This window comes from Pezoporus flaviventris, unplaced genomic scaffold (genome assembly GCF_033815535.1).
Source record: "Pezoporus flaviventris isolate CSIRO_AGI_PZ_B2104156 unplaced genomic scaffold, CSIRO_AGI_Pfla_v1 ptg000006l, whole genome shotgun sequence".
Taxonomy (NCBI): Eukaryota; Metazoa; Chordata; class Aves; order Psittaciformes; family Psittacidae; genus Pezoporus; species Pezoporus flaviventris.
Genome location: NW_026892554.1, coordinates 19,961,781 through 19,987,106, shown reverse-complemented (window position 1 = coordinate 19,987,106; position 25,326 = coordinate 19,961,781). Strand labels below are relative to the sequence as shown.

Below are 25,326 nucleotides of genomic sequence, written 5' to 3'. Positions count from 1 at the left end.
ACATGCACACAAGCACTCTATACATGCACACAGACACTCTATACATGCACACAGACACTCTATACATGCACACAGATGCCCTATACATGCACACTGACACATATACATGCACACAAGCACTCTATACATGCACACAGACACTCTATACATGCACACAGATGCCCTATACATGCACACTGACACATATACATGCACACAAGCACTCTGTACATGCACACAGACACACTAGACACACAGACACCCTATCCATGCACACAGATACACTATACATGCACACAGACACTGTACATGCGCGTGGACAACCTATACATGCACACAGACACACTAGACATGCATACAAGCACTCTATACATGCACACAGACACACTAGTCATACACACAGACATACTAGACATGCAAACACCCTATACATGCACACAGACAGTAGACATGCAGACAGGCAGACATGCTATACATGCACACAGACACATTATACATGCACACAAGCACTCTATACATACACACAGACACACTAGGCATACACATGGACACCCTATCCATGTACACGGACACACTAGACATGCTATACATGCACACGGGCACATTATACATGCACACAGACATGCTATCCATGCACACAAGCACTCTATCCATGCGCACGGTCACACTAGACATGCACGCAGACACTATACACACGCACATAGCCCACGTACAAGCACACAGCTTGTTGATGCTCTTGCATGGGTGGATTTGCCCGTGTTCACACACAGCCCCTGCTCTGCCACGCATGCACACAGGGTGTACACCAGGATCCTCTTGCTCCCGTGTATGTCCTTGCACGCACACACACGCTGGTGCGAGGTGCCTGGCACTGAGCAGAGTGGATCTTAGCAGCCAGGGTTTTGTAACTGTTCTTGCCAAACACTAATGAACGGCGTCACTGCTGTTAATGAGCCTGATTAGAGCAGATGTTGAAAGCCTTTATTAAATATTAGCTCAGCTTTTACCTGCGCCAAATTCCCACATCCCAAGATGGAATGAAACTGGATGAGCTGAACCCCAAAGCTCAGCTCATTCCTGCTCATCCCGGCTGCGCTTCCCAAAGCCCTGCATTCCTCCCCAGCTCCAGCAGCAGCCCCAGCGGCTCCCAGCTCTCCGGCTGGGTTTGGGGAAGGATGAGCTGCCCCAGCCTTGCCCCGCGCTGCCCCATCCACCTCTCCTATCTGTGGGGCTCACCTCCTCCCCTCTGCCCCGCCACTCCTCCGCTGTTTGCCACGGAGGAGCCGGGGGAAGCGAGCCAGCCGCCTTCTCACGCGAACCTGGGCAATGGTTAACCTGAGCCTGGCTCTGCCGCCGGCCACCAGGTCCTGCCACCACCGGTGCCAGGGCGCCGCGACCACCTGCTGGTACCCCAGGGATGCAGAGGGCTGCGGCTGCGGCTGCCCTGCTGCAAACACATCCCCTCACTGCTCCCAGCATCCCCAGAGTGGCCACGGAGCTGACAGCGCTCTCTGTGTGCTGGGACCAGCCTGGTCAGCCTGGGAAAGGGCTTTGGCACGCACATCCCTCTAGGCAGTGATAGTGGGAGAGGATCCTTCATCATCCCCAGGGCAGGGCTTAGGGACCCCCCCTTTCTGCCTCCCTGTCCTCAGGAACTCCACTTCTGCCTCTCATTCTGAGCTCCAGGGCAGACACGTGCCCTGGCAGGAGGAAAAGTCATCATTCATCCCCCAAACCCCAGTGGAGCTGAGGAAGGGTCTTCCCTGGTTCTTGGGCTGGCCCCAGATGGGCTTGTTCCAGTTCGTTAATGGGTAGCTATTCACCGGTAACCCCACAGAGATAAGAAGTTAAAGGAGCGCATATAAAGCCATGGCATTCCAGATAGCAGGAGAAGGTCCAGGCAGCAGGAGAGGATCTCCTCTGCTCCCCCGGACAAGCAGATACCCTCTGTCTCTCTTTGCTGGGAGCTACAGGCAGCAAAACCAGCCTTGTCTATCACAAGGACCTGCAGGTAAGAGACAATGTGTGCATGTGTGTGGCTTTGAGTGCCCATCTTCTGCAGGGAAAGGAGTGCCATTACAGGCTCTGGGGTGCTGAGGTCTCCCTTAAGCAATGGGTTTGGAGTCTTTAGAGGTCTCCAGTTTTTACCCCTTGAAAACCCCTAAATCCAGCTCCATCACCCTGAACTGTTTGGGGCCACTTGATGCCCTTTCTCAGCATCTGCAGGACTCAACCTCTCGCTGATCGTGGCTCTTTACAACACTTCACTCCTTTAGAGTTCCTGCAGGCAAGAGGCAATGAAGGCAGCGATGTCTCTGGTGGGAAGCCAAGGCGTTGTCTCGGCCACCGAGCTCCTCCTGGCTGGTGCCGTGTTCTGCCTGGTGTTCCTGCTCATCCAGTCCCTCCAGCAGCGCGTGCCCAAGGGGCTGAAGAGCCCCCCCGGCCCCAGGGGCTTCCCCATCCTCGGCAACGTGCTGGAGCTCAGGAAGGACCCGCACTTGGCGCTGACCCGGCTGAGCCGGCGCTACGGGGACGTGATGGAGGTGAGGATCGGCACCCGGCCCGTGCTGGTGCTGAGCGGGCTGGACACCATCAAGCAAGCCCTGGTGAAGCAAGCAGAAGACTTCTTGGGCCGCCCCGACCTCCACAGCTTCCGCTACGTTGCGGACGGGCAGAGCATGACCTTCAGCTCTGACTCCGAGGAGGTGTGGAAAGCCCGCAGGAAGCTGGCCCAGAACGCCCTCAAGACCTTCTCCATCACCCCCAGCCCCAGAGTCTCATCCTGCTGCCTCCTGGAGGAGCACGTGTCCAAGGAGGCCGAGTACCTGGTCACCAAATTCCTGCAGCTCATGGAGGAGGAGAAAAGCTTCGACCCCTACCGGTACCTGGTGGTGTCCGTGGCCAACGTCATCTGCGCCATGTGCTTTGGCAAGCGCCACGACCACAACGACCAGGAGCTGCTCAATATAGTGAACACCAGTGACCGGTTTGCTGCTGTGGCTGCTTCTGGCAACCCTGCAGACTTCATCCCCCTGCTCCGGTATCTTCCCAGCCGCTCCATGCGCTTATTCATAGATTTCAACAAGTCCTTCCTCCGTTTCATGCAGAAGTTTGTCAAAGAGCACTACCAGACCTACGACAAGGTAAGAGCTTGCAGGACCCTCACCTGCACCACGTGCATCCACGCTCTCTGCCCCTCTCTGGTAGCGCGTTGTTGGCTTCCTTGCAGCCAAGCATCAGTGGACATCTACCTTCTTGCAGTTACCGCTGCATGGTCAAGTCCACCTGCAGTCTCTCCACGTGCAGTCTAGCACTGCAGTCCTCCTCCTCCACAGCCGTGTGTGGTAGAGTTGGTTTGTATGCTGACCATCTGATCTGTGCCCTGGAGAGCCATCTCCTTGGTTTCTTAGGTTGCAAAAGCAGTAGGGAGCGTGGTGGCTGAAAGGTGATGTTTTCCAGAGCTCATACAGCCCTCGGCTCCTCCAGCACGGGGTGCTTGCTCAGTAACACCCATTCCTCGCTGGTTCTGCTGCCATGGCTTGTCTTCTCTTCCTCTCAGGACTACATCCGAGACATCACTGACTCCCTCATCGAGGAGTGCCTGGAGAAAAAAGCGGTGACAAACCTTGCGGCGCAGGTCCCTGAGAAGAAGATTGTCAACCTTGTGAATGACCTCTTTGGAGCAGGTACCTTTCCCCACTGGCTCCTTCACTACTGCAGGTTTCCTCAGGCTCCTCGTGTTATAGCCCTGTCTGACCCAGCTTTGTCCAACACCAGGCAGCCAGTTTGGGTCTAAGCACTCACTCTGCAGCTCACTGGTCTTCCTTGACCCTTTAGGGACACCCCTGGGAAGCAGCATGGAGCACCAGCTCTGGGAAGAGGCTTTAGGGAAAAGAGAAAGGCTCAGCCAAGCCTCACAAGCCAGGGTGGCTTCTCCTGGTTGAGGGAGATGTCTGTTCACTGATTCATCTTTGAGCTACTTGGGGAAACTCCCCTGATTCCAGAGAATTCCTGCAAACCCGACAGAACGCAGGGGTGAATCAGGATGAATGAGAGCAGACTGTGCAGGCAAGGCTTTCTCTGACAGGATAGAACCTGAGTCTCACTGTATGCCTCCTTAGCCACCCCAGACTGCTCCATGGCAGGGTTAGGGAGCAGGGCAGGTGCCCTGCGTGTTGTGCAGACTTCATCCATACGCTTTCCTCTTTGAACAGGCTTTGACACTGTGACCACTGCCCTGTCCTGGAGCCTCATGTACCTCGTGGTGTACCCCCACATCCAGAAGAGGATCCAGGAAGAGCTGGGTGAGTCCAGGAACCTGCTTCCCCTGGAGCCAAAACCTCCCTGTCCAAGGCTGACCCCAACCTGCTCCCTTCTCTCAACCTCCCACAGACCAGACCATCGGCCGGGAGCGCAGACCGAGGCTGTCGGACCGGGGCGCGCTGCCCTACACAGAAGCCTTTATCCTGGAGGTGTTCAGGCACTCCTCCTTCATGCCCTTCACCATCCCGCACAGGTAAGGGCTTCTGGGGCTGCAAAGGAGGTGGAGGGACAAGGCGGGCTCAAAGCATCTCGTCAGTGGTGCAATGAGAGGCAGGGAGATCATTATTGACCGGTAGGATGCTCGTGGCCATGGGGAGCTCACAGCTCCATGTAGGAGCTCCCAAAGAGCCATTCTGCTGACTTCACTGCAGGTACACCACCCAGCTTAGGTAGGGGTTGTCCAATCCTGCTCACGGACAATGCGAATGTCCCTCATGAAGCCATCCCTTTGGGCTTCATCCTTACTTCACCAGCACCAGGAGCACATTAATAGTCTCCTGAGGATGCAGAAGGACCTTTCCTCTTCCCAAACTCTGGGAGTCTTTTCTCTCTCCAGCACGACCAGGGACACGGTGCTGAATGGTTACTACATCCCAAAGGACCGCTGCGTGTTCATCAACCAGTGGCAAGTAAACCATGATGAGTAAGTACCTCCTGAGGCAGAAAGCCTCCAACAGTGACAAACAGGACCCTTCCTGCACTGTTATCTCCCTGGGTGGAGGTGGGGTCAACCTGCTTTAAAAGGGAGAGGCATCTGCTAAACATAGGGGTATACTTACTGGCAGGTCCCACCTTCCACACTCATGGCCAGGATTCAGCATCTCACCACCTGATGTATTCCCTTCCAGGAAGCTTTGGAAGGATCCACGGACCTTCAAGCCAGAGCGTTTCCTCAGTGCTGATGGCACCGAAGTGAATAAGGTGGAAGGGATGAAGGTGCTGATTTTCGGCCTGGGGAAGAGGAATTGCGCCGGGGAGACCATCGCTAGGTGGGAGGTCTTCCTCTTCCTGACCACCTTGCTGCAGCAGCTGGAGTTCAGTGTGCGGGAGGGCAAGCAGGTGGACATGACACCACTCTATGGGTTGACCGTGAAGCACCACCGGTGTGAGCACTTCCAGGTGAAGCAGCGCTTCCCTATGAAGAGCATGAATTGAGCAGAGCTTATCCATTGCCTGGACATCACCGGGAGGGCAAAGACCTGCGTGTCCTTGGAGCAAAACGGGGTCTGGTACAGCTATATGGGATGATGAAATAAACTGAAGCTGTCGGAACTCCTTGCCTTGTCTTGTTCACTTTGTAGCATTTCTTGCTTCTTCATTTTTCCAGCATTTCTAGTGTTGGATATACCATCACATCTAGTCCTGGTACCGCAAAAGCACATTTATGGGGTGTGAGAATGGTCTTTTGCTAGAAGGAAAGGGAATGTACCCCAAACCAAACTATCTGAATACCACTGGGCTGTATCCTTTGGTAGCTGAAGGACACCCAACCCATGCCATAATCCCATGGCCTCCATCAGTGTTTAAGATCTTGGATGAACTGATGCCCAAAGTTTGGGTGGAGAGGAGGGTGTCGTTACTGAGGTCCAGCCAACTATCATTATTATTAGGATTAACTATTATTGACTATCAACTATTATTGAGGTCCAGTACCACTATTTCTGGGCTCATTTTCACCTTCACTGTAGATGTGTCTGCAGGGAAAATGAAACCCCCTGGAAAAATACAAGCACGTTTCCAGGTCCTCCGAGCACAGCCTGTTCCCTTGCTTCTCCACTGGTTTTCATTGCCTAGCTGACCTGCCATGTCTCTAGGACCCCATTCCAGGAAAGGTTGATCTATGCCATAGAGGAGTTCTTTGAGGAGCAATCAGCCTTGCACCCAGGGCTCTGCAGTTTCCTTTCTTCAGCAGAATGAGAGGGATCCTCCAAACAAACTGGGCTGGGGCAAAGCCTCTCTGCAGGGACCAGTGCATTGAGGCTTCATTGACCACAGTCACTGCTGGCCCTGCAGGACGGGAGGAAGGACACCTTTAACCATTGCTATTGAGCAAGTCAAGCTGTCGGTGTTCTGGAGCAGAGCAAGGGATGTTATCACAGCGGGGCAGAGGAGAACAGGACTTCCTCCAACTCCAACCCAAGAGTTTACATTGGCTGCCAGTCAGCCCATGCCAGTAGAGCCAGATGCCTCCTTTGCTTCTACTTGCACGCAAGCAGCGCTGCAGGAACAAGTCAAACCATCCAGTGCAACACGCACTGCTCTTGACACCATTCCCATGGGTGGTATCTGCTCTGCAGAGCCCCAAACCCTGACCAACAGGAGTTCCTGCCAGCCCCAACTGCCAGTCACTCACCATACATTGCACAAAACCTTCCAAGAACAGACAGAAAGGGAAGAGCGTGTTGGGGACGAAAATGGGGAAGCCGATTGCCCAAGAGGTGAGGGAGATTCCAGTGCGAGCAGGGAGGTGTTCAGACCCGCTAAACAAGCCTGAGAGAAAAGGAGTAACTCTGTCTTTGTGTGTCCAGGCCTTGCCTGGTCACCGGTGTGTGATGCAACCCTGAGCAGATACAGCCTCAGACCTACCTGAACGCATTGAACCAGCCCGAGAAGCTTCACTCTGTGTCACACTGGCTTTGGATTCATCACTTAATGGCATAACCCCAATACTGCAGGAAAAGCGAGGGACCAGGAGGTCCAAAGTGTGGCTTGAGCCCCAGGTCTTGGAGGAAAAGGAGAAGGATGGTTTAGGACAACCTATGACATCCATCAGGCAAATAACATCTCCACTGCCTCTGATAAGGGCCACAGGTCCAGGCAAGAGAGTCACGAATACCTTTCCACAAGAGACACCCCAAAGCTGGCATTCACCTACCACAGGGGAATGGTTGGGATCACCCTGGACGTGGATCTGGGTCTCTCAGACCCTAACCTGGTGATTCAGAAGAGCCCTGGGATCATCAGGGACTCAACAGCAGTGTGCGTCACCATCCCCATGGGGTGGAGAGGCTCCGTATCATATCCATATCAGCCACAGTGGGAACACGCAGCACTGGTGCTGCTGTAGGACCAGAGCTGGGGCCATTGCGTGACTTTCTGCTCTACCTGCTGATAAGATCCGCAATAAGTGAGTACAGATACAAAGAAAGAGCAGGGGGATTATTTCTTTTCCCTTTGGAAATGAGTGTTTTATAGCCCCGGGGCAGATAAGCAAATTAATATTAACATTACTGAGGTGAAACAGCCCCTTGGTGGTGGAAGGTCTCCCCAAGACACATTCATCAAGGGCTGATTGCCTCCACTGGGGACACTGCTGCCAGGCTGGTCCCCCAAGACCAGAGACCCAGGAGAAGAAGCCACCCCAGTGTCAGGATGGAGAAGGGAAGAGGCTGGAGGGGAAACAAATGGGCAGGTGATTGTTCTTCCCCATACAGCCCTTCTCTTCACGGTGTTGGAAGCAAAAGACCCTGCTTTACAAAGCCCCATCTTCATTTGGCACCTCTCCCTCCACTTGATGCCAATGGAGACATGCCATGCAGCTGCAGGAGACCTTGCTGGGCAGCTTGCAGAGGCAGGAGGGTGCCCTGAGACCTTGGTGTGATGTCTCTGCACTCACACGTCTCCTTGGACATCCTGGTCCCTCCAGCAGTGATCCCAGGTGAGGCCCCAGCTGGGGATGCTGCAGTCAAAGTGTTCTTTTGATCCCAGCCACCCCAACCCCAAGCCAAGACTTGAACCCCCTGCTCCCTTTGAGGTGCAGGAACTCTGCTCTTCATGGCCTCCTCTTCCTCATTTCCTCCTGATAAACAAACCCATTGATGACGGCTGTGAAAGCCGCAGTTGCTCACAGTGGGAAAGGGGCTCCAGCTCCCATACCTTTGCTTTTCCCTAATGATCTTCCTCAATTAGGGCCTTTAATTACTCCCTGCCTAGTCTGCAAGTGCTGGGTGATTTCCTTACTGGCACCGGGGTGGTGATAAGCCGGAGGAGCTGTTATCACTCCATGGCCAATTGCGTTGATTGTCAGTGCAACCTGAGTCAGCAGAGCAGCCCTGGCCACTGGGCTCCAGCTCCTCTTCCAGAGCTCCCTCATTCCCACTGGGAAAGGTCCCTCAAGCCGACTCCTTCCTGGTGCCAGCATCGGGGGTGGTGGCACCTCCTTGCCATGAGAACCCCCAGACAAGCTCAGGGGACCCCTTGCAGCTCTTCCTCCCCAATGGAAGGCAGAGGGGAGTTGCTCCAGCCCGTAATGACCCTCCTCATTAAAAGCACATCCTGTGTTTCCAACTTCTTTCCTTTGCCTGTTTGTGAGATGTGTTATCAGGAACCATCTCCCCACAGGGATTAACTCTTGGGTGTCTCCTTCTTGCTGCTTGTCCCCAACACTGGTGGCAGTCCCATGACACCAAAAATAGCATCCCTTGATGCCCTAGAGCTTAAAATAAAGCTCTGAATCACACCTTAAGCTCTATTTCTGAGCAATAGGTGCTTTCCTTCTGCCACTGGCTTTGGGGACACCTCCCTCTGAGCTGGTGACAGCACATCCTCTAAGTGTGGTGGGCTTTGTGCCAGTGTCCTGCTTGCCTGCTGCACCAGTAGGCTTTGGGAACTCCTTCCCTCAGAGAAGGAACCCCCCAAACACCATCTCTCTCTTTGCAGCTCCATCAGGACAGCGTGGGGCTCTCCCCAGGAGCAGCCGCTTCACAGTGGGGATAATGTCTGGTTTCTGCCTTTTGGGGGTGAAAATCTCTCCCCAGCCCTCACCTTCTGGGGTGCTGGAGCTGATGGGACCTTCCCCTGGTGAAGTTTCCCTCTGCGGTGGGTTGGAGAAGATGCTGGTCCTCTGCTGGACCTGTGGATGGAGGGAATCTTGAGCCAAGAGTGCTGGACATGTAAACCATGGCTCTGCCCCTGTGCCGTGAGTGCTCCCAGATCAGTATGAACCCTTCTTCCTCCTCCCATCCCTCACCTCCCTCTTCCCTCTGGAAAGCAGACAGTGTCTGGGCAGATCGATTGCCCTGGGTTCATTAGAGGTACAAGGTACCTGTTAATCAGAGACATGAAAGCGGATAAGGACGGAGTTTGTCCCCGGGTTGAGAAGGGAACAACGGAGATGCAGAGATAACCACTCCCCGCACGCAAAGCTCCAAGCTCCTGAAATAGGCTCAGGTCTGGCTGTCGCCCACCCCAGCATGGGCATGGGCATGATTTCATTTGGGGCCAAGAACAAGCAGCCACAAAGACGTGTCCCCATGGAGCCAGGGCCACCAGGTCCCAAAGCACTGGCAGTGTGAGCCAAAAGCCTTTGGGATTTCAGATGCTCCTCAAACCCGGCCTTGGAAGCGGGATGGGGACTGGACAGCCAGGGTGTATTATGGGCTGGCAGTCACCTGCATGGCCCCGAAGCTGGCATCGGGTGGCAGAAAAGAAGCTCTGAGGGGGATGACACAAGGGGATGTGTTCTCATCTCTCCCCATAGACCCCCCACTAACTGTCCCCACAATAAGGGGTCCCAGCTGAGCATTCCACTGCTCTCATGACCCTAAAATCAGCTCGCTGTGCCCCATCAGGGTGGGTAAAGCAGGGGATGCCGGGGGGGGCAGGCAGTGCAGGGGGTCTCCAGCTCCCATGCAGGAGGGGGGAAGCCACCCCCAAGAGGCACCATCCCCAAGCCTGCTCCTCTTCTGCTTTCATTAAAACCAGCCTGGAAGCGAGGATCCCGCGCCTTGGAATGAGCTCTCCCCATCCGAGAAGGCTTTGGATGGGAGAAGCCTCCCCGAGAGCCAAGGCTGGATCCGCATTCACGGACGCGGTTTGTCCCTTCCCGCTGGCTCTGGGCCGTGGACGCCCTCCCGTGGCACCGGTCACAGCAGCTCCGCAGTGCTGCGGAGCCAGAGGAGCGAGGGGCATCCCTGAACGGCGGGGTTTGGGGATGCGCGTTTGGGAAGGGGGGTCTAGAGGGAACTGATCGCCCCTTCAGAGCATCCCATGTCCCCGCTACCCCCGTAGCTCTGGGAGCCGCGGAACCAGCCGAACCTGGCTCCCTTCTGGGCGTTTGGAGCTGGAAAGGGGATTCTCCAGGGTGGAATGAGCCGGGAGCTTCCAGGCCAGCCTCCCTCTTATGTTCCCAGCACCGCCGGTGGATTCTCTGCTGCCTAGTATATCCAATGCAGCAACCCTTCCCTTTCCCCTTTCCCTTTTCCCTCCCTCAACTCCAGTCGGGAGTTTACTCCCAGCTCCTCTGTTGCTTCCCCCCCCCCCCCCCCCTTTCTATGGTTTTCTCTACTCCTGGTGATTGCCGGCAGCTGAAGGGCCCCCTCTCCTGGTGCACGGCAAGGACATGGCTATCCTTGTCTCCTGGTGCTGCCAAATCCATCCTTCCCTTCCAGCCAGATCACCCACTCCCAAGCAAAGACCCTTCCCAGGTTGTCAGGGATGCTGATGGTCTTGGGGCTGCTGGAATGGACCTTCAGAGGGGAGAAAGGCCCTGACAGCAGCTCTGAGCACTCGTAGCTGTTCATTCGTTGGGGTGTTTCCCTGTTCCTAGGTCTGATGGACTGGGAAAACCTGGGATGGGGCAGGACTCCCCAGCAAGCTGGGTTGATGCCTGCTGTTTTCATCTGAGAGCTGAGACCCTCCTAGCCCTGTGCTGCTTCACAGACCCAGGGAAGGTGGAATCGCAGACCCAGTGTTGATGTGAGGGGGGATATTTATTGACTTTGGCCAAGGGCCTGTAGGGACAGGCCAAGGGGAATGGCTTGAACCTGCCAGAGGGGAGACTGAGATGAGCTCTTAGGCAGAAGTTCTTCCCTGTGAGGGTGCTGAGGCGCTGGCACAGGGTGCCCAGAGAAGCCGTGGCTGCCCCATCCCTGGCAGTGTTCAAGGCCAGGTTGGACACAGGGGCTTGGAGCAAGCTGCTCTAGGGGAAGGTGTCCCTGCCCGTGGCAGGGGGTGGAGCTGGAGGAGCTTTAAGGTCCCTTCAACCCAAACCAGGCTGGGATCCTGTGATTTCAGTTCCTATCACACAGAAATCCCCACCCTCCGATGGAAACACCTGGATGGAAAAACCTGCCTCTGCCCCTCTTCCTTGTCTCTGGCCTCCTGTGGCACCCCACTTCAACCCGCTGTGAGCGTGCAAGTGCGGGTGAGTGCACTGGGGTGTGTGGGCAGGCTGGGGCTTTCTTCCGTGGCTGCGTTTCTGGTGCACACAGATGCACGAGCTGGTTTCATTTCCTCCCAGGTCGGCTCTGCTCAGGGACCGTGTGAGGATGAGCCCCTTCCCCCCCACCCCGGTGCCCCATGAACCCACCAGGTCCCAGGGGCAGCTTGGGGCAGCAAAGGCTCTGGGCTGCCCAGCTCCACCAGCAGGTCCTTGGCTCTTTCTTTTCTACAGGAACAAGGATGTGTTCCCTAAAGAGAAGCTGGGCTTTGCAACCCACCCCACTGGCCGCTCTGGCTCTGTCCCCTGACTTTCCCTGTCCTCTGCAGTCCCTTTGTTCCCTTCACAGACATCTCCATCACCTCTTCGTGGTCCCCTCATCCCAGGGAGAGCATCCTCCCTTCATAGCCACACAGGGCTGGTACTCTGGAGTGTCTTTGTGAGCTTTCATCCCTTACCCAGCAGGAGAGGAGCAGAGACGGTGGGAAGAGTTCCTGCCCGTTCCCTCCCCAACCTCCTCGAAGGTACCACACTCAATGTGTGATCTCTTCCCATGTGATGATGCTCTCCAGAGCCTCCCTGGCTAGCGGAGCTGCTGGCATTGTCCTCCTCCCCAGCTGGATGGGTTTGGGGCACCTATGGTTCAGCAGCGGGATGCTGAAGCATGGGGTGAAGCGAAGGGTAGCCAAAAAGTGGAGGGAGGCCGGTGCCTGGGCTTCCTGCTCTGCCCTAAGGGGGCGAGGAAGTGACAACCAGCAGCCACCTCGGTGTGGGTGCTGAAGCACCTTTGTACCTTGGTGTTCCAGCGAGGCCTCCCAGTGAGAAGGGGGCGCTCCGAGTCCTGCCCAGCACCCATGGGCCTGTGCCTTTCCCCAGGGATGGAGCAAACCCCGACCATCCCAAGGGACCCACGCGGTGGTGGATAAGGAAACAATGCAGGATGCCCAAGCACTGTTTCCTCTCTCCCATCCCTCCTTCCACGCTGCTCCCTTGCTGGAACAACCCTGACACCTCAGGCAGGTTCTCAGGCCTGGCCACACAGTGCCTGCAGTGCAAGGCACCCACAGCTTTCCACCCCACTGCAGCTGTGCCCGGACACCCTCACCCCATCAGCAGCATCGCTGTCATTATCATCACGATTGCTGTTACTGTTGCTGTGGACGTTATACCATAGAAACATAGAATTGTAGATTGGTTTGGGTTGGAAGGGACCTTAAAGATCATTTCACATTATATCACATCATAGCATAGCACGGATCATACATTATGAGTAAATTATATTGTACAATTGCATGTAACATTATTTATATGTTATATAAATTACTATGTCATACCATATCTTAATTAAATTATGCTACATTATATCAGGTTATACATAAGAGGATAGGAAAGGATATCCCATGGCAGAGGGGTTGGAACCAGATGATCTTAAGGTCCTTTCCAACCCTAACCATTCTATGATACAATATCACATAATTTATTATATCACGTATCATTAGTATATTGTATTATATTGCATTGTTATTATATTATTATTGTTATAGGATATAGTATGTAGTATGTTGTATACGTAGCCTATATACTACGTACATATATAGCATATATAGTGTATATACTATATATAGTACATAGTATACACTATATACTACAGACTACACACGACACAGTATAGTACAGTAATAGTACAGTATTTTGATGGCGCTCTGCTGCTTGCACATTTCCCTGCTGTTTCTCGCTGGCTCCGCAGCAGCAGCCCCTCTTCACGTGTATTTTAACGCTCTTTCGGTACCGCCTCAGCGCAGCTCCGCGCCCACCGAGCAGGCACCCGCGGGGCGGGCAGGAGCACAGCGGAGGGGCTCGATGCGGGTCCCGGTGCCGGTCCCGGTGCGGGTGCGCCGGCCCCCGGCAGGTGGCGGCCCCGCTCCGCCCCGCTCCGCTCCGTTCCGCGCCGCTCCGCTCCGAGCCGTGCCGGCGCAGGCGCGCTCCCATTCCGGGCGCCGCTTCCTCCCAGCAGGCCCCGCCGCCCCGGGCGGACCCCGCTCCCCCCTCCCGGCCCGGCCCGGCCCGACCCGGGCTGCGGACGCTCCGCTGCCCGCCCCCCCCTTCCCCAGCTCCCAGCACCCCCCCCCCCCCACCCCTTCCCCGCTCCCCTCCCGCCGCAACGGGCTCGGCCCCGCCGGGCGGCGGCGGCTCCGGCTCCGGCTTCCTCCGCCCCTTCCGCCCCCCCCCGCGCCCCCCCGCCGGCCCAGCCGAGCCCGGAGGCCCCCGGCAGCGCCGCATGGAGCAGCCGGCGGCGGGCTGAGCCCCCTGCCCGAGGGAGGTGAGTGCCGCGCCGGGGGGCGGGGGGGGGACGCGCACGCACGTACCGGGGTGCCCGCACACCCCCCACACCCCCCCCCACACACACACACCGGGCTGGGGGTCCCGTCCCCACGGCGGGGGCAGCGGGGCCGGGCCGGGCCCGTCCGCCCAGCGCAGACAATGGGGCCTGCGGGGGGGCACGGCCGTGCTGCCTGACCCGGCACGGGTGACCCCGGCCCCCAGGGACACCGGCACCGCCGGGGACGGGGCTGCGTCCTCCGGCCCCGGACACGCAGGGAGCCAGGGACCCCCGCAGCATCCCCTGCCCCCGGGGGGGGGACCCGCCGCCCGGCCAGGGGCTGGCACCGCTTCTCTCCCTCCTCCCGCCCCATCCCCGTCTCCATCCCCGTGCTCGTCCTCCCGCCCCGTCCCCATCCTCATCCCATACAAAGGCCGGGCCCGTTTGGGTTGCTGCTGGCGGGGTTTTTGAGAGCGGTTGGGGCGGAAGGAGGGAGCTGGGGCCGGGCGTCGGAAGGGGCTGGCAGCAGGGTTTTAGTTTTTTTTCCCCTAATTTTATGTATTGATGTTCATGTTTCTGGTCCCCGAGGCGGGGATGGGTTATTTATAGCAGCGGCTGTTGCCCGTCGGTTGATCGAGAGTGAAAGGGGCTGTGCCGGCGCGCGGGGAGAAAAGTCACACACAATAACTCCAACCTGAGGTGCAAGGGCTGGGCAGCGCGAGGAGGGTGATGGCTGCTTCCCTTCCCAGCAGAGGGGAGCTCAACCCGGCTTCCCTCTGGAAGAGCCCATCCCGATCCCTGCCAAGGCAGAGAGTGGCCAGAGAGGACTGTGGGAGCACAGCGGAGGGATGCAGGGAGCATCCCTTGGGTACCCGTTCCTCACCCTTCATCGGCGCGATGGTGGTGATGAAGCAAAGCCTCATCAAGGGGAGCAGCACCGGGACAATCCCCCTGGGAGCACGGGGAGGTTTGGGGTGCTCCTCACTCTGCTTTCTCCCCCCCTCATCTTTTCAGTTTGGGGTGGGTGTTTGCAATGGAAACCCTTTGAACCGTGCCCCAAGCAGCTTCACCATGTGCTGCTCCCCAAGGATGCCCTGACACCCCCCAGGACATGTAAGGTCTCCCTGGGAAGGGATGCTGGGGTGATGTGTGGGATAAGGAGGGCGGAAAATCACCCTGATGGGTTGGTTTGTGTAGGAAAGATGACAAGGAACAGCCCTTTGCCATGGGGAGGCCGGGCGCAGCATCTCTCCAGCCCTCCACCTGCCTCCCCTCGGCACCTTCTTAGGCCTGAAGGGCAATATCTTCCCTTGAAGAGAAGCATAAAGAAATGAAAGCAAGAAAAGGAAAGCCCCCCCCTGCCTTTCCAGCCACGCTGGGCCGGGGGAGCAGCAGCGGAGCCCTGCGAGCGCAGCCAGCTTGCTGATGAGATAAAGGAAGAACGTTTGTCTTTCGATCAGAGTAATCGTAGGTGTTACTTGTAATAACAGGAGATAAGATCTTTTGGAGAGTGTGAGGATGTTGTCTGGGTTGGGGTTGGGTTGGGTTATTTTTGGTGAAGTTTAAAGAAACTCGAGTTGTTGCGGATTGGAGATGTTGCAGTGAGGTGGATGTGGATGGTGCCTGCACCCTGAATTCCATGGGAGTGAAGCTTTGCTACCATCTACAACTCAGCTTGATTTAGCTGGGGCTGGGCAGGGGCTGCTCCCTGTTTCCCTCCAGCTAAGTGGGTCTGAGGTGGAAATGTGGCATCTTTCCTTCAACCCATCCCTTGGTGCCAGTGGGATTTGGTCCAGGGGTCCCAAATTCCGCTGGGTGCCGGTCCCAGCCTGCCCATGGGTCTGGCGCAGCATGATTTTGGCTGGTGATTGACAAGAGGAACGGTTTCCCTGGTGCTCTTTGGATTATCAGGGTACCTGTGGTATTCACCATTCCTGCCCTGCCCGCCTTCCCCGGCTCTTCCCTATGAACTGGGCTTCCCAGAGGGAAAGCTGGGAGCGGGGAGGCAGCGGGGGTGAATCTTGGCCCTTCCCGGTGCACAACGTGGGGCTGAGGTTCCTTGCCTGGCCAGAGCAGAGATGCTCGGGCAGAGGAAGGGCACTCTGGCTGCTTCCCGATGGCAATGGGGATGGGATGTTTCCAGGGGGAGTGAAGCCGTCTCCTGGCAGAGCTGAAGAGCCAAACCTGACGCTCGGCTCTGCTGAATCTGCTGGGCGGCTCCCTGGCTATTTTCTTAATGATCATTTATTTGCTTCAAGCTGGCTTCTGCTCCTGCGCATCCTCCTTGGGGGGAGCACCTCTGCTTTGAGAAGGGGCCATGCCCGTGTTCCCGTGCTGGAAAAGCAGGGAGCGATGCTCCCTTGAGCCTCAGGATCCATCGCCGCGTCCTTGTCCCTGCGCCGGCTCCCATCCATGGGGATAAGGTGGGATGGCGGAAGCGAGTGGGGGCACGAGGCTGGGGCCGTGCTGGGTGACAGCGGGTGACGTGCTCAGCAGGAACCGCTGGCTGTCACATGAGGCCACCGCAGGCACAGCGCCTTGGGGGGCCGGGTGGCAGCGGCCTCGCTGCTCTCAGGGGTACAGGGTTTCCTCCTCCTCCTCCTCCGAGGCAGAAATAAGGTAGCGATTAAAGCGAGGTGATGAATAACCAGGCCGCTGCCTAAAAGTCACCTGCGGGAGGTCGGTGGCAAGAGACGGGGGGACATCAGGGCAGCCCCGGTGCTGTTAACCACCTCCCCGTGTGCTCTCTTTATGCCAGTGCCACCACGCGATGTCCGTGATCCAGGAAGGTGCAAACTGCCGTGCAGCAGGTTCCTTGTGACAGGGTTTGCTGCGGCAGTTTCCCCTTTAAAGGAGAAGGAAAGTGCTCTTAACGAAGGCCTGAGAGCCCAAAGGCGGGCTGTACATTTTGGAGCCCCTCTGTATTTGTAAGCTCTGAGTGCTGGTGACATTCGTGAGCTGAAAGCCCAAACAACCATCCTGCGGGAGTGGAAAGATCCTGCTCTGGTGCAGGGTGGAAGTGGCTTTTCCAGCCTGGTGGTCCTGGGATGGGTCTTTGGGCGTCTCTTCCAGGTGATGTTCCCTGGCATCCCAACTGAGCTCCTGCGGGTTTTCCAGCTGCGGTCGGATCCAGGGTGAAGCCTCCTCCTGCTGCTTGCTCTCCTTTGGGTAGTTTAGGGTTAGAATCACGACGTCGGAGCGCCAGGGCGGTGGGAAGCGCTGACTCAGCACTTTGGGGATGAGCTGATCCTTGAGCAACACCTGGGGCTTGCTCCTGCTCGGTGCCCCACAGCGTGCTCACTGGGGAACAGGGGTCAAAAGCCCTGGCAATGGGCAGTTCCCTCTGCAGGGATGCAGAGGCACCTCTTCTTCAACCAATTCCTTCCAGGCGCTAGCCGAGTCCCTCCATGGACTGATGGAGGGGTGTAGTTTGTTCCCAGTTTTCCTTGGGCTGTGTTTCAGGCTGGCGCTGTCCGGACCCTTTGCTCCACACCAGGTGTAAATTCTGAATTTAACCAAAAATCAGCTTGGAAACGAGTTGCAGATGGGGCAGTTTTGGGGGGCTGCGTTCCCAGCTGCTGCTCCCCAGCCCAGCATCACCCAGCGCTGCGCTCCCTCAGCTCCTGGCCACCTCCATGGCTCTGTTCCCACCTCATGGGTGCCATCAAGTAGGGTTTGGGTGCCGTCTCGAGATGCTGTTCTTCATCAACAGCCCCGTGGCTGGCTGGGAAGAAAACCCAGTGCGTGGGGCCCAGACGCTGTGGTGATGGGCTTCACTGGAAACCCCAGTGCTCACCTTCCGGTCCTCAAACTCTTCCCTTGGGGTGAGTGTCTGAGCCTTGACTTCCCTCTGCTAAAGGGCACTGTGGCCTGGGGGACAGTGAAGGAGGTGGTGGGAGAGTGATGCCTGTTCCGGATAGTTCTGGGCATGGCTGCGGTGGAGACGGGGCCGTGTCCATGCCCGCTCTCTTCCTCCCTGTGGTTCTACCCCTTATCTTCTTCCTCCTCCAGCCTTGCCTCTTGTTTCAGTTCCTCTTTCCCAAGCTATTTTGAGCCGCTGTCAGCCCCAGACCCATGCAGTGGATTCATTAGCACCTGGGTGGGTTTTGGGGCAGGGATGCGCTTCCTGCATCCCGCACATCCCGCTCGGTGCCCCCCGCCTGGCACGACCCCGTGCCCCAGCCCAAGAAAGCCTGGTTTGATGCTGGGGACGGTGACTTCATCCCTTCCCCGGGGTCCAAGCAGCGAGCATAAAGGCGGGTTTGTTCCCCTCCCACATGCCGGGGCAGGATGCGACCCAGCCTAGGGCCTCGGGGTGCTGCCGGGGGGTTGGTCCTGCAGGGAATGGATGTGGTTTATTTCCTTTGGATCCCGGGCCTGGGAAGCTCCCGGGGCTGGATGTTTCCACGTGGGGGGCACCAGGCGCTGCGGGAGAGCAGGGCTCTGGCTGCGTCGTCCCCAGTGCTGCCAAGGAGGGATCAGGATACGTCTGGATATGAGCGTGGGGCTTGGGGAAGCTGCGTCTTGCTGGCTGCATCCCTCACGCCTCATTTTCCCCGTTGGTGCTGCAGGGACCATGAACCACCTCACCGGCAGCCCCTGTGTGTGTGTGTGTGTGCCTCCATCCCCATCCCAGCTGAAAACCACTGGCTGAGCTCCCAGGGCTGCCCAAAACCCTCCGAACTGCTTCGGGATGAGGAGGCTCTGCAGGATGAGGCTGGCCTGGGGGGTTTCCAAGGCAGAGGGTTTGGAGCTTCTCACTGCTGGTTCCATCACGATGCAGCAGCCGCCCTGGGCTGGGAAATGGGCTTCAGTGGCTCTTGGAGGTCATCTCTGCTCCCATCCCATCCCCAGGCACCTCCATCCCTCTGTACCATTCCGTTTCATCCCTTGGATCCTTGCTGCTGATGCTGCAGTGGTCACGCAGCACGTAAACCTCCGCTCTTAAGAAGCTGGATCCATGCAAATACCTTATAATCCGGGTGAGCAGTTCTGCACTGGTCCCACTCTCAGCTGAGTGGACCCAGAGCTCTCGCTTCCGCATTGCTCTGGGTATGTGTTGGAAGCAGCACCTTGATCTGTTCCCTTCTTGGTGGTTAAGAGCTGCTGACGTGGCTCTGGCAGCATCCTTTGCAGCAGGGTTCCTTGCGCATCGTCCTTACACAGCCCACCATGCCTGGTTGTGGCTGCCCCATCCCTGGCAGTGTTCAAGGCCGGGTTGGACACAGGGGCTTGGAGCAAGCTGCTCTAGTGGAAGGTGTCCCTGCCCGTGGCAGGGCTTGGAGCTGGATGAGCTTTAGGGTCCCTTCAACCCACACCAGTCTCGGATTCTAAGTTGTCCTTCGCCCCTGCTGCAGGTCTCATGGTACCCAGTGACGTGTCCCCCCTGTGAGAGTCGTGCTCCAGCCTCCTGAGAAGATGTCAGGGATGCAGGTGAGCACCGGGCAGGGATGGAGCGGGCTCTTCACCTGTTCAGCGGTAGCCCCAGGGCTCAGGAGGGACTTGTCCCCATCCCCCTGTGCACTGCAGAAGCCCAGCACTGTGGGGACCTGTGTTTGAGCGTGTCTGTGTCCTTCCCTCCCCATCCCAGCTGAAAACCCCCTCTGGGCTGCCCCAGATCCCCCCGAGTGCTGCAGGTTTAAGTGAATCCCATTGGGTTTGCACCAGGATGTGCTGGGGGGGGCGGGGGTGCTCAGCCAGGCTCTGACACCATCCCGCTGTCCCCGGCCAGGCTGTTTGGCCGTCCGGTACAGAATGTATCGCCAAGTACAACTTCCACGGTACTGCCGAGCAGGACCTGCCCTTCAGCAAAGGAGACGTCCTGACCATTGTGGCTGTCACCAAGGTAAGGCCATCACCTCCCCGTGGCAGCACCCTGCTGCCAGCGCCACGCCGGGAGCATCCCTGCATCCCGCCACACGCTGTGGCAGTGCCATCTCCTGGTCCCCATGGACGTCCCGCAGGGCCGGAATGGGGCCATGCGTTCGGTTAATTAACTCATGGCCTCCTTAGTTAAGGTTTCTCCAGATTGGAAGCCTCTGGAGTGCCTCCTGGGAAGTGGAGGAGGTTGGGGAGAGGCTCACATTGGAGCGATGCTTGGTGCCGGGGTGGGAAAGGACAGCGGCCGTGGGTCAGGGGGTTCTGGGGTACCCAACAGCCTGGGAAGGGGGTCGTGGTGGCCCCCATGGGGCCACCAGCATTGGGGTTTGCTGCCCCAGCACCCACCTTGAGCTCTGTGGCTGTCCCTGCGCACCCATCCTGCCTGCGGCTTGGGGTCATGCAGAGCTCGGGTGCGATGCTGCTGTCTCCAGAGGCCGTGGGCTTCTCGTGACGTCTCTGCTGTCCCTGCAGGATCCCAACTGGTACAAGGCAAAGAACAAGGTGGGCCGGGAGGGCATCATCCCTGCTAACTACGTGCAGAAGCGGGAAGGGGTGAAAGCTGGGATCAAGCTCAGCCTCATGCCGTGAGTATCCACTGGGGATTCAGCCATGGGGAATACTGGGGGGGAGCATCCCCACTGCGTCAGACCAGAGATCCAGCTGACCCCGTGTCCAGACAGAATCCCTCACAGGGTTTAGCGAGGTGGGAAGGCAGAAGGAGCAGGGGCCTGGGCTTTCCCAAGTGGATTTGGGATCCAGTGCTGCTGGGGAAAGCTCTGAGCATCTTTGGAGCTGCCTGCAGAGCTGGGGAGGTGGTGGATGGTTGGGTTGGATGCCAAAATAGGTCCTTTCCCCACAGTTATGGTTGTGAAAGCTGCTGGGAGGAAGAAGGGGGTCGGAGTGGGGTCTGTATGGGAGGGGTGGGAGATAGGCAGATGGGTGGATGATGGGTTTGATATCCCTGCTGCATCCCAGAGCCACCAGTGACCCAGTCTGGAGGAGCCAAGGCTGCTGTGGGGAGGGGAGCAGGATGCCATGGAAGGAGCTGTGTGATGGGGTGCATGGGGGTAGCGAGGAGGAGCATGAGCAAGCTGGTTCCATGCAGGCAAGGGCTGAAGGCTGCTCCACATCCCCATCCCAAACACGTCCCAATGCTCACCCTGCCCTGTGTGCCCCTTGCAGGTGGTTTCATGGGAAGATCACTCGGGAGCAGGCGGAGAGGCTGCTGTACCCCCCCGAGACGGGGCTGTTCCTGGTGCGGGAGAGCACCAACTACCCCGGGGACTACACGCTGTGCGTCAGCTGCGAGGGGAAGGTGGAGCACTACCGCATCATCTACTCCTCCAGCAAGCTGAGCATCGACGAGGAGGTCTACTTCGAAAACCTCATGCAGCTGGTGGAGGTGAGGGCCCACTGCTCCTGTCCGCCTCGGCCAGCATGGGGACCATAGGCGTGAGACTGGGGGAGATGGGGCGTATGGGTCTGAGCTCCCACCCAGAGATGGTGGGGCCTTCTCTGCCCACCCCATGGGGCAAAGTGGAGGACGGGGCAGGATAAAGGCGGTGGCTGGATGGGCAGGAGGAGGCATTGGGACCCCCCACGCTCCCTCTATGCTCCATCCATGGCCTTGTGCTGCCACCTGGTGGGATCCCAGAGCCTGGCATCGCCTTGGTGGGGATCCCCCCCACCCCACTGCGATGTCCCCGTGTCCCCTCCCCAGCATTACACCACGGACGCAGATGGGCTCTGCACCCGCCTCATCAAACCCAAGGTGATGGAGGGGACGGTGGCAGCGCAGGACGAGTTCTCCCGCAGTGAGTGGCCGTGCCCCTTCCCCGGCTCCTGGGGACCCCCCCCAGCACCCCCTCACCCTCCTCCTCCCTCTCACAGGTGGCTGGGCCCTCAACATGAAGGACCTCAAATTGCTGCAGATCATTGGCAAAGGGGAATTCGGAGGTAAGCCCCAGCGCTGTGGTGGCCCTGACCTGTGGGGGGGAGGAGGGTCTGCAGCCCCCCCAGGGTGATGGTGGGGCCCTGGGAGGCCGGGATGCTTCCCAGTGTCTCCTGTGCCCGTCTCTCCCGGCCTGCAGACGTGATGCTGGGGGATTACCGGGGGAACAAAGTCGCCGTGAAGTGCATTAAAAACGATGCCACAGCTCAAGCCTTTCTGGCGGAGGCGTCCGTCATGACGTGAGTGTTACCGGGGGGCACAGCGCAGGGGAGCGGGCTCTTCTGTCCGTATACGTAGGGGTGGGTGGTCCCCAGCGTCCTATGGGGACTGTGGGACCCCTTCTTCACCCCAGCCCCTTACCCTGAGCCTTCCCGTGCCTCGCAGGCAGCTCCGACACAGCAACCTGGTGCAGCTCCTGGGGGTGATCGTGGAGGAGAAGAGCGGCCTTTACATCGTCACTGAGTACATGGCCAAGGTGAGACCCCCACGCCCTGTCCCCTCTGTGTCCCCACCAGGGTTCACCCCACAGACTCAACTTGGGTGGTATTGCCCTTGGGCCACCCTGGTGGTTGGAGTTTGTGTGTCCCATTGCTGGCTCCGAGGGAGGGATGTCATCCCACGCAGGAGGGGCAGTAGGTGGGATGCTGACCCTGATGGCATCGTGAGACCCCACTTGCAGCACTGTGTGTGGTTCTGGTGTCTTCAATACAAGGGCATGGAGCTGTTGGAGCAAGGCCAGAGGAGGGTCATGATCAGGGGCTGGAGCAGCTCCCGTATGGAGCCAGGCTCAGAACACTGGGGCTGTTCAGCCTGGAGAAGAGAAGCTGCGTGGAGACCTCAGAGCAGCTGCCAGTGTCTGAAGGGGGCTACAAGGATGCTGGAGAGGGACTCTTCATCAGGGACTGTAGCGATAGGACAAGGGGTGATGGGTTCAAACTGAAACAGGGGAAGTTCAGGTTAGATCTAAGGCAGAAGCTCTTCCCTGTGAGGATGCTGAGGCGCTGGCACAGGGTGCCCAGAGAAGCTGTGGCTGCCCCATCCCTGGCAGTGTTCAAGGCCAGGTTGGACACAGGGGCTTGGAGCAAGCTGCTCTAGTGGAAGGGGTCCCTGCCTGTGGCAGGGGTTGGAACTGGATGAGCTTTAAGGTCCCTTCCGACCCAACCCCTTCCATGATTCTATGATCTCCATCCCTCCAGGGCAGCCTAGTAGACTACCTGCGGTCGCGCGGGCGGTCAGTCCTCGGTGCAGACTGCCTGCTCAAGTTCTCCTTGTAAGTACAGGCCCAAGCACCAAGGGTTGGCCGTGCCCACCACCCTGACCCGCACCCAGCAGCCTTCTGGGGCCTCCTCGCTGACCCCCTTCCCTCCCCACCCCAACCAGAGATGTCTGTGAAGCCATGGAGTACCTGGAAGCCAACAACTTCGTCCACCGGGACCTGGCGGCGAGGAACGTGCTGGTCTCGGAGGACAACATCGCGAAGGTCAGCGATTTTGGGCTGACCAAGGAAGCCTCCTCCACGCAGGACACGGGGAAGCTGCCCGTGAAGTGGACAGCACCAGAAGCACTTAGAGAAAAGGTGGGTGAGCGGGGAATGGATTGGTACAAGGCAGAAGCTGTTCCCTGTGAGGGTGCTGAGGCGCTGGCACAGGGTGCCCAGAGAAGCTGTGGCTGCCCCATCCCTGGCAGTGTTCAAGGCCAGGTTGGACACAGGCGCTTGGAGCAAGCTGCTCTAGTGGAAGGGGTCCCTGCCCATGGCAGGGGTTGGGACTGGAGTAGCTTTAAGGTCCTTTCCATTGCAAACCATCCTGGAATTCTGTGATCCCCTCAGGATGAGGATGTGATGGAGGCTCATGGAGAGGGCTGCACCCTGCGCTCCCCCCAACTTTTCCATTCAGAGATGGTGCTTGAGCCCCAGTCCCTGCCGTCTGACCCCTAAGACCAGCGGCCCTGAAGATCTGTCACCCCCATCCCTACCTGACCCCTCTCACGAGGCTTCTCTCCCTCCAGAAATTCTCCACCAAGTCAGACGTGTGGAGCTTCGGGATCCTCCTCTGGGAAATCTACTCCTTCGGGCGAGTGCCTTATCCAAGAATTGTGAGTGAGGACCATCCCCATCCGCTCAGGGCTGGGTGTGCGGAGGGGGCACCCCACCCCGTCCCCATCCTGACTCCCTCCCCTGTCCCCCCCAGCCCCTGAAGGACGTGGTACCCCGCGTGGAGAAGGGCTATAAGATGGATGCTCCCGACGGCTGCCCCGCTGTCGTCTACGAGGTGATGAAGAAGTGCTGGACGCTGGACCCCGGCCACCGGCCGTCCTTCCACCAGCTCCGTGAACAGCTAGTGCATATCAAAGAGAAGGAGCTCTACCTGTGAGGGGGGGGCACCGGGAGCGGCCAGGAGGGAGCCCTGGGGGTGCTTCAACCCCCCCCCCCCCTAATTCTCCCGGTTGCTTCCAAACTTCCAAATCAATCTGTTTTTATTATTATTTTTTATTTTTTTCCCAGGTTTTGGGGTTTTTTGGGGGTCTCCCACGTTCTTTTGTTTGTTTGTTTGTTTCGTTTTTTTTTTGAGGGGGGTGGGATTTTTGTTTTCAAAATGTGGGGGTTTTTTTCGTTGTTGTTGTTGGGGTTTTTTTCACTGTTTTTTATGATTTGCAGCAGGGCCCAGCCCCGCGCTGGCGTTTTCCTAAAGTACGAATCTTATTTTTTAATGTAATTAAAAGAAAACACAAAAAAAAAGAGAGAAGAAGGAGAAGGAGGAGGAGGAGGAGGATAGACGAACAATAATAATAAACTCAGCCAATGAACCGGACACAAGGCAAGGAAACCCCAGCGACAGAAGTGATGGTTACAGGGGAGCCGCCGCCGAGCCGCGGCCCCGCGAGCCGCTTTCCTTTTGGGTTGTTTTGCTTTAAACTCGTCGCAATGTTTGCATGCTGTCTCCAGAGGCCTTTTTTTCCAGTCCTGTCCAGTGCTTTATTCTCATGTAATGCTACCGACTGTGAGATTCAACCTGTAATAAAAAACAGAACACGACCACCAAACCCCTGCCCGACGCACGCGGCGCATCCTGCTCGCTGCTCCCCGGCAGGCACTGCAGAGCTGGGGTGAGCAGCTTGGCTCCATCCTGCCCATGAGAGCAGGTGAGGATGGTGCTGCTAAAGCTCCCCTTTAAGCCAGGCTTCATCTTCCACCTTTGGCTGCCCCATCCCTGGCAGTGTTCAAGGCCAGGTTGGACACAGGGGCTTGGAGCAAGCTACTCTAGGGGAAGGTGTCACTGCCCATGGCAGGGGTTGGAGCTGGAGGAGCATAAAGGTCCCTTCGGCACAAACCAGGCTGGTTTCTCTGGTTGGACAAAGTGGTGGAAGATCTGGGGATACCTTTTGGGGCTTGTTCCCTCCCCTGCTTGTCTCAGCCAAGGAGCTGAAGCCATCTGTGCAATGGGACTCCCCAGATCCTGCACCCTGAAGGAGGTGTCCCTATGGAGTCCCTGCTGCCTTGAAGGATGGAGGTGGTGTCTGGCAGGATTCTGACAGTTCCCTTTATCCACAGAGAATTATTCAGTGTTAAACGATGCGCAGGGCATCAGCTTTACCGGCTGCGCAAACTGGAGTCAGGAGTTCTGGGTCTGCTTTGGGTGAGGATGGAGACTGAGATTCCTCTTGGCAGGAATGATCGAGGGAAAAATAGGAAGCACTGGGAGAGCAGGTATGGCT

General features: G+C 57.7%; 3 protein-coding genes across 3 annotated transcripts in view; 2 read left to right on the top strand and 1 right to left on the bottom strand.

Moving 5' to 3' along the window:
• The window catches only part of SEMA7A (semaphorin 7A (John Milton Hagen blood group)), a 140,520-nt gene extending 122,352 nt beyond the window's left edge, over positions 1–18,168 (bottom strand). Inside the window, exon 1 of the mRNA XM_061447327.1 lies at positions 18,164–18,168. The gene's annotated coding sequence lies outside the window, so the exon portion shown is untranslated. The remainder of the gene's footprint in view (positions 1–18,163) is intronic.
• Positions 1,872–5,574, top strand: LOC133266136 (cytochrome P450 1A5-like). Its single transcript, XM_061447320.1, has 7 exons — positions 1,872–1,990; positions 2,256–3,122; positions 3,539–3,665; positions 4,194–4,283; positions 4,372–4,495; positions 4,859–4,945; positions 5,151–5,574. The coding sequence occupies exons 2-7, from the start codon at positions 2,277–2,279 to the stop codon at positions 5,455–5,457; spliced, it is 1,581 nt and encodes a 526-aa protein (XP_061303304.1). The 5' UTR covers positions 1,872–1,990; positions 2,256–2,276; the 3' UTR covers positions 5,458–5,574.
• CSK (C-terminal Src kinase) lies at positions 13,635–24,137 on the top strand. The gene is made up of 13 exons (XM_061447335.1): positions 13,635–13,781; positions 19,139–19,214; positions 19,513–19,626; positions 20,133–20,245; positions 20,844–21,063; positions 21,382–21,475; positions 21,552–21,617; positions 21,752–21,851; positions 21,997–22,087; positions 22,809–22,882; positions 22,993–23,188; positions 23,620–23,706; positions 23,802–24,137. Exons 2-13 carry the CDS (start codon positions 19,200–19,202, stop codon positions 23,982–23,984), a joined length of 1,353 nt encoding a protein of 450 aa, XP_061303319.1. The 5' UTR covers positions 13,635–13,781; positions 19,139–19,199; the 3' UTR covers positions 23,985–24,137.
• Positions 24,138–25,326: the final 1,189 nt, after the last annotated feature.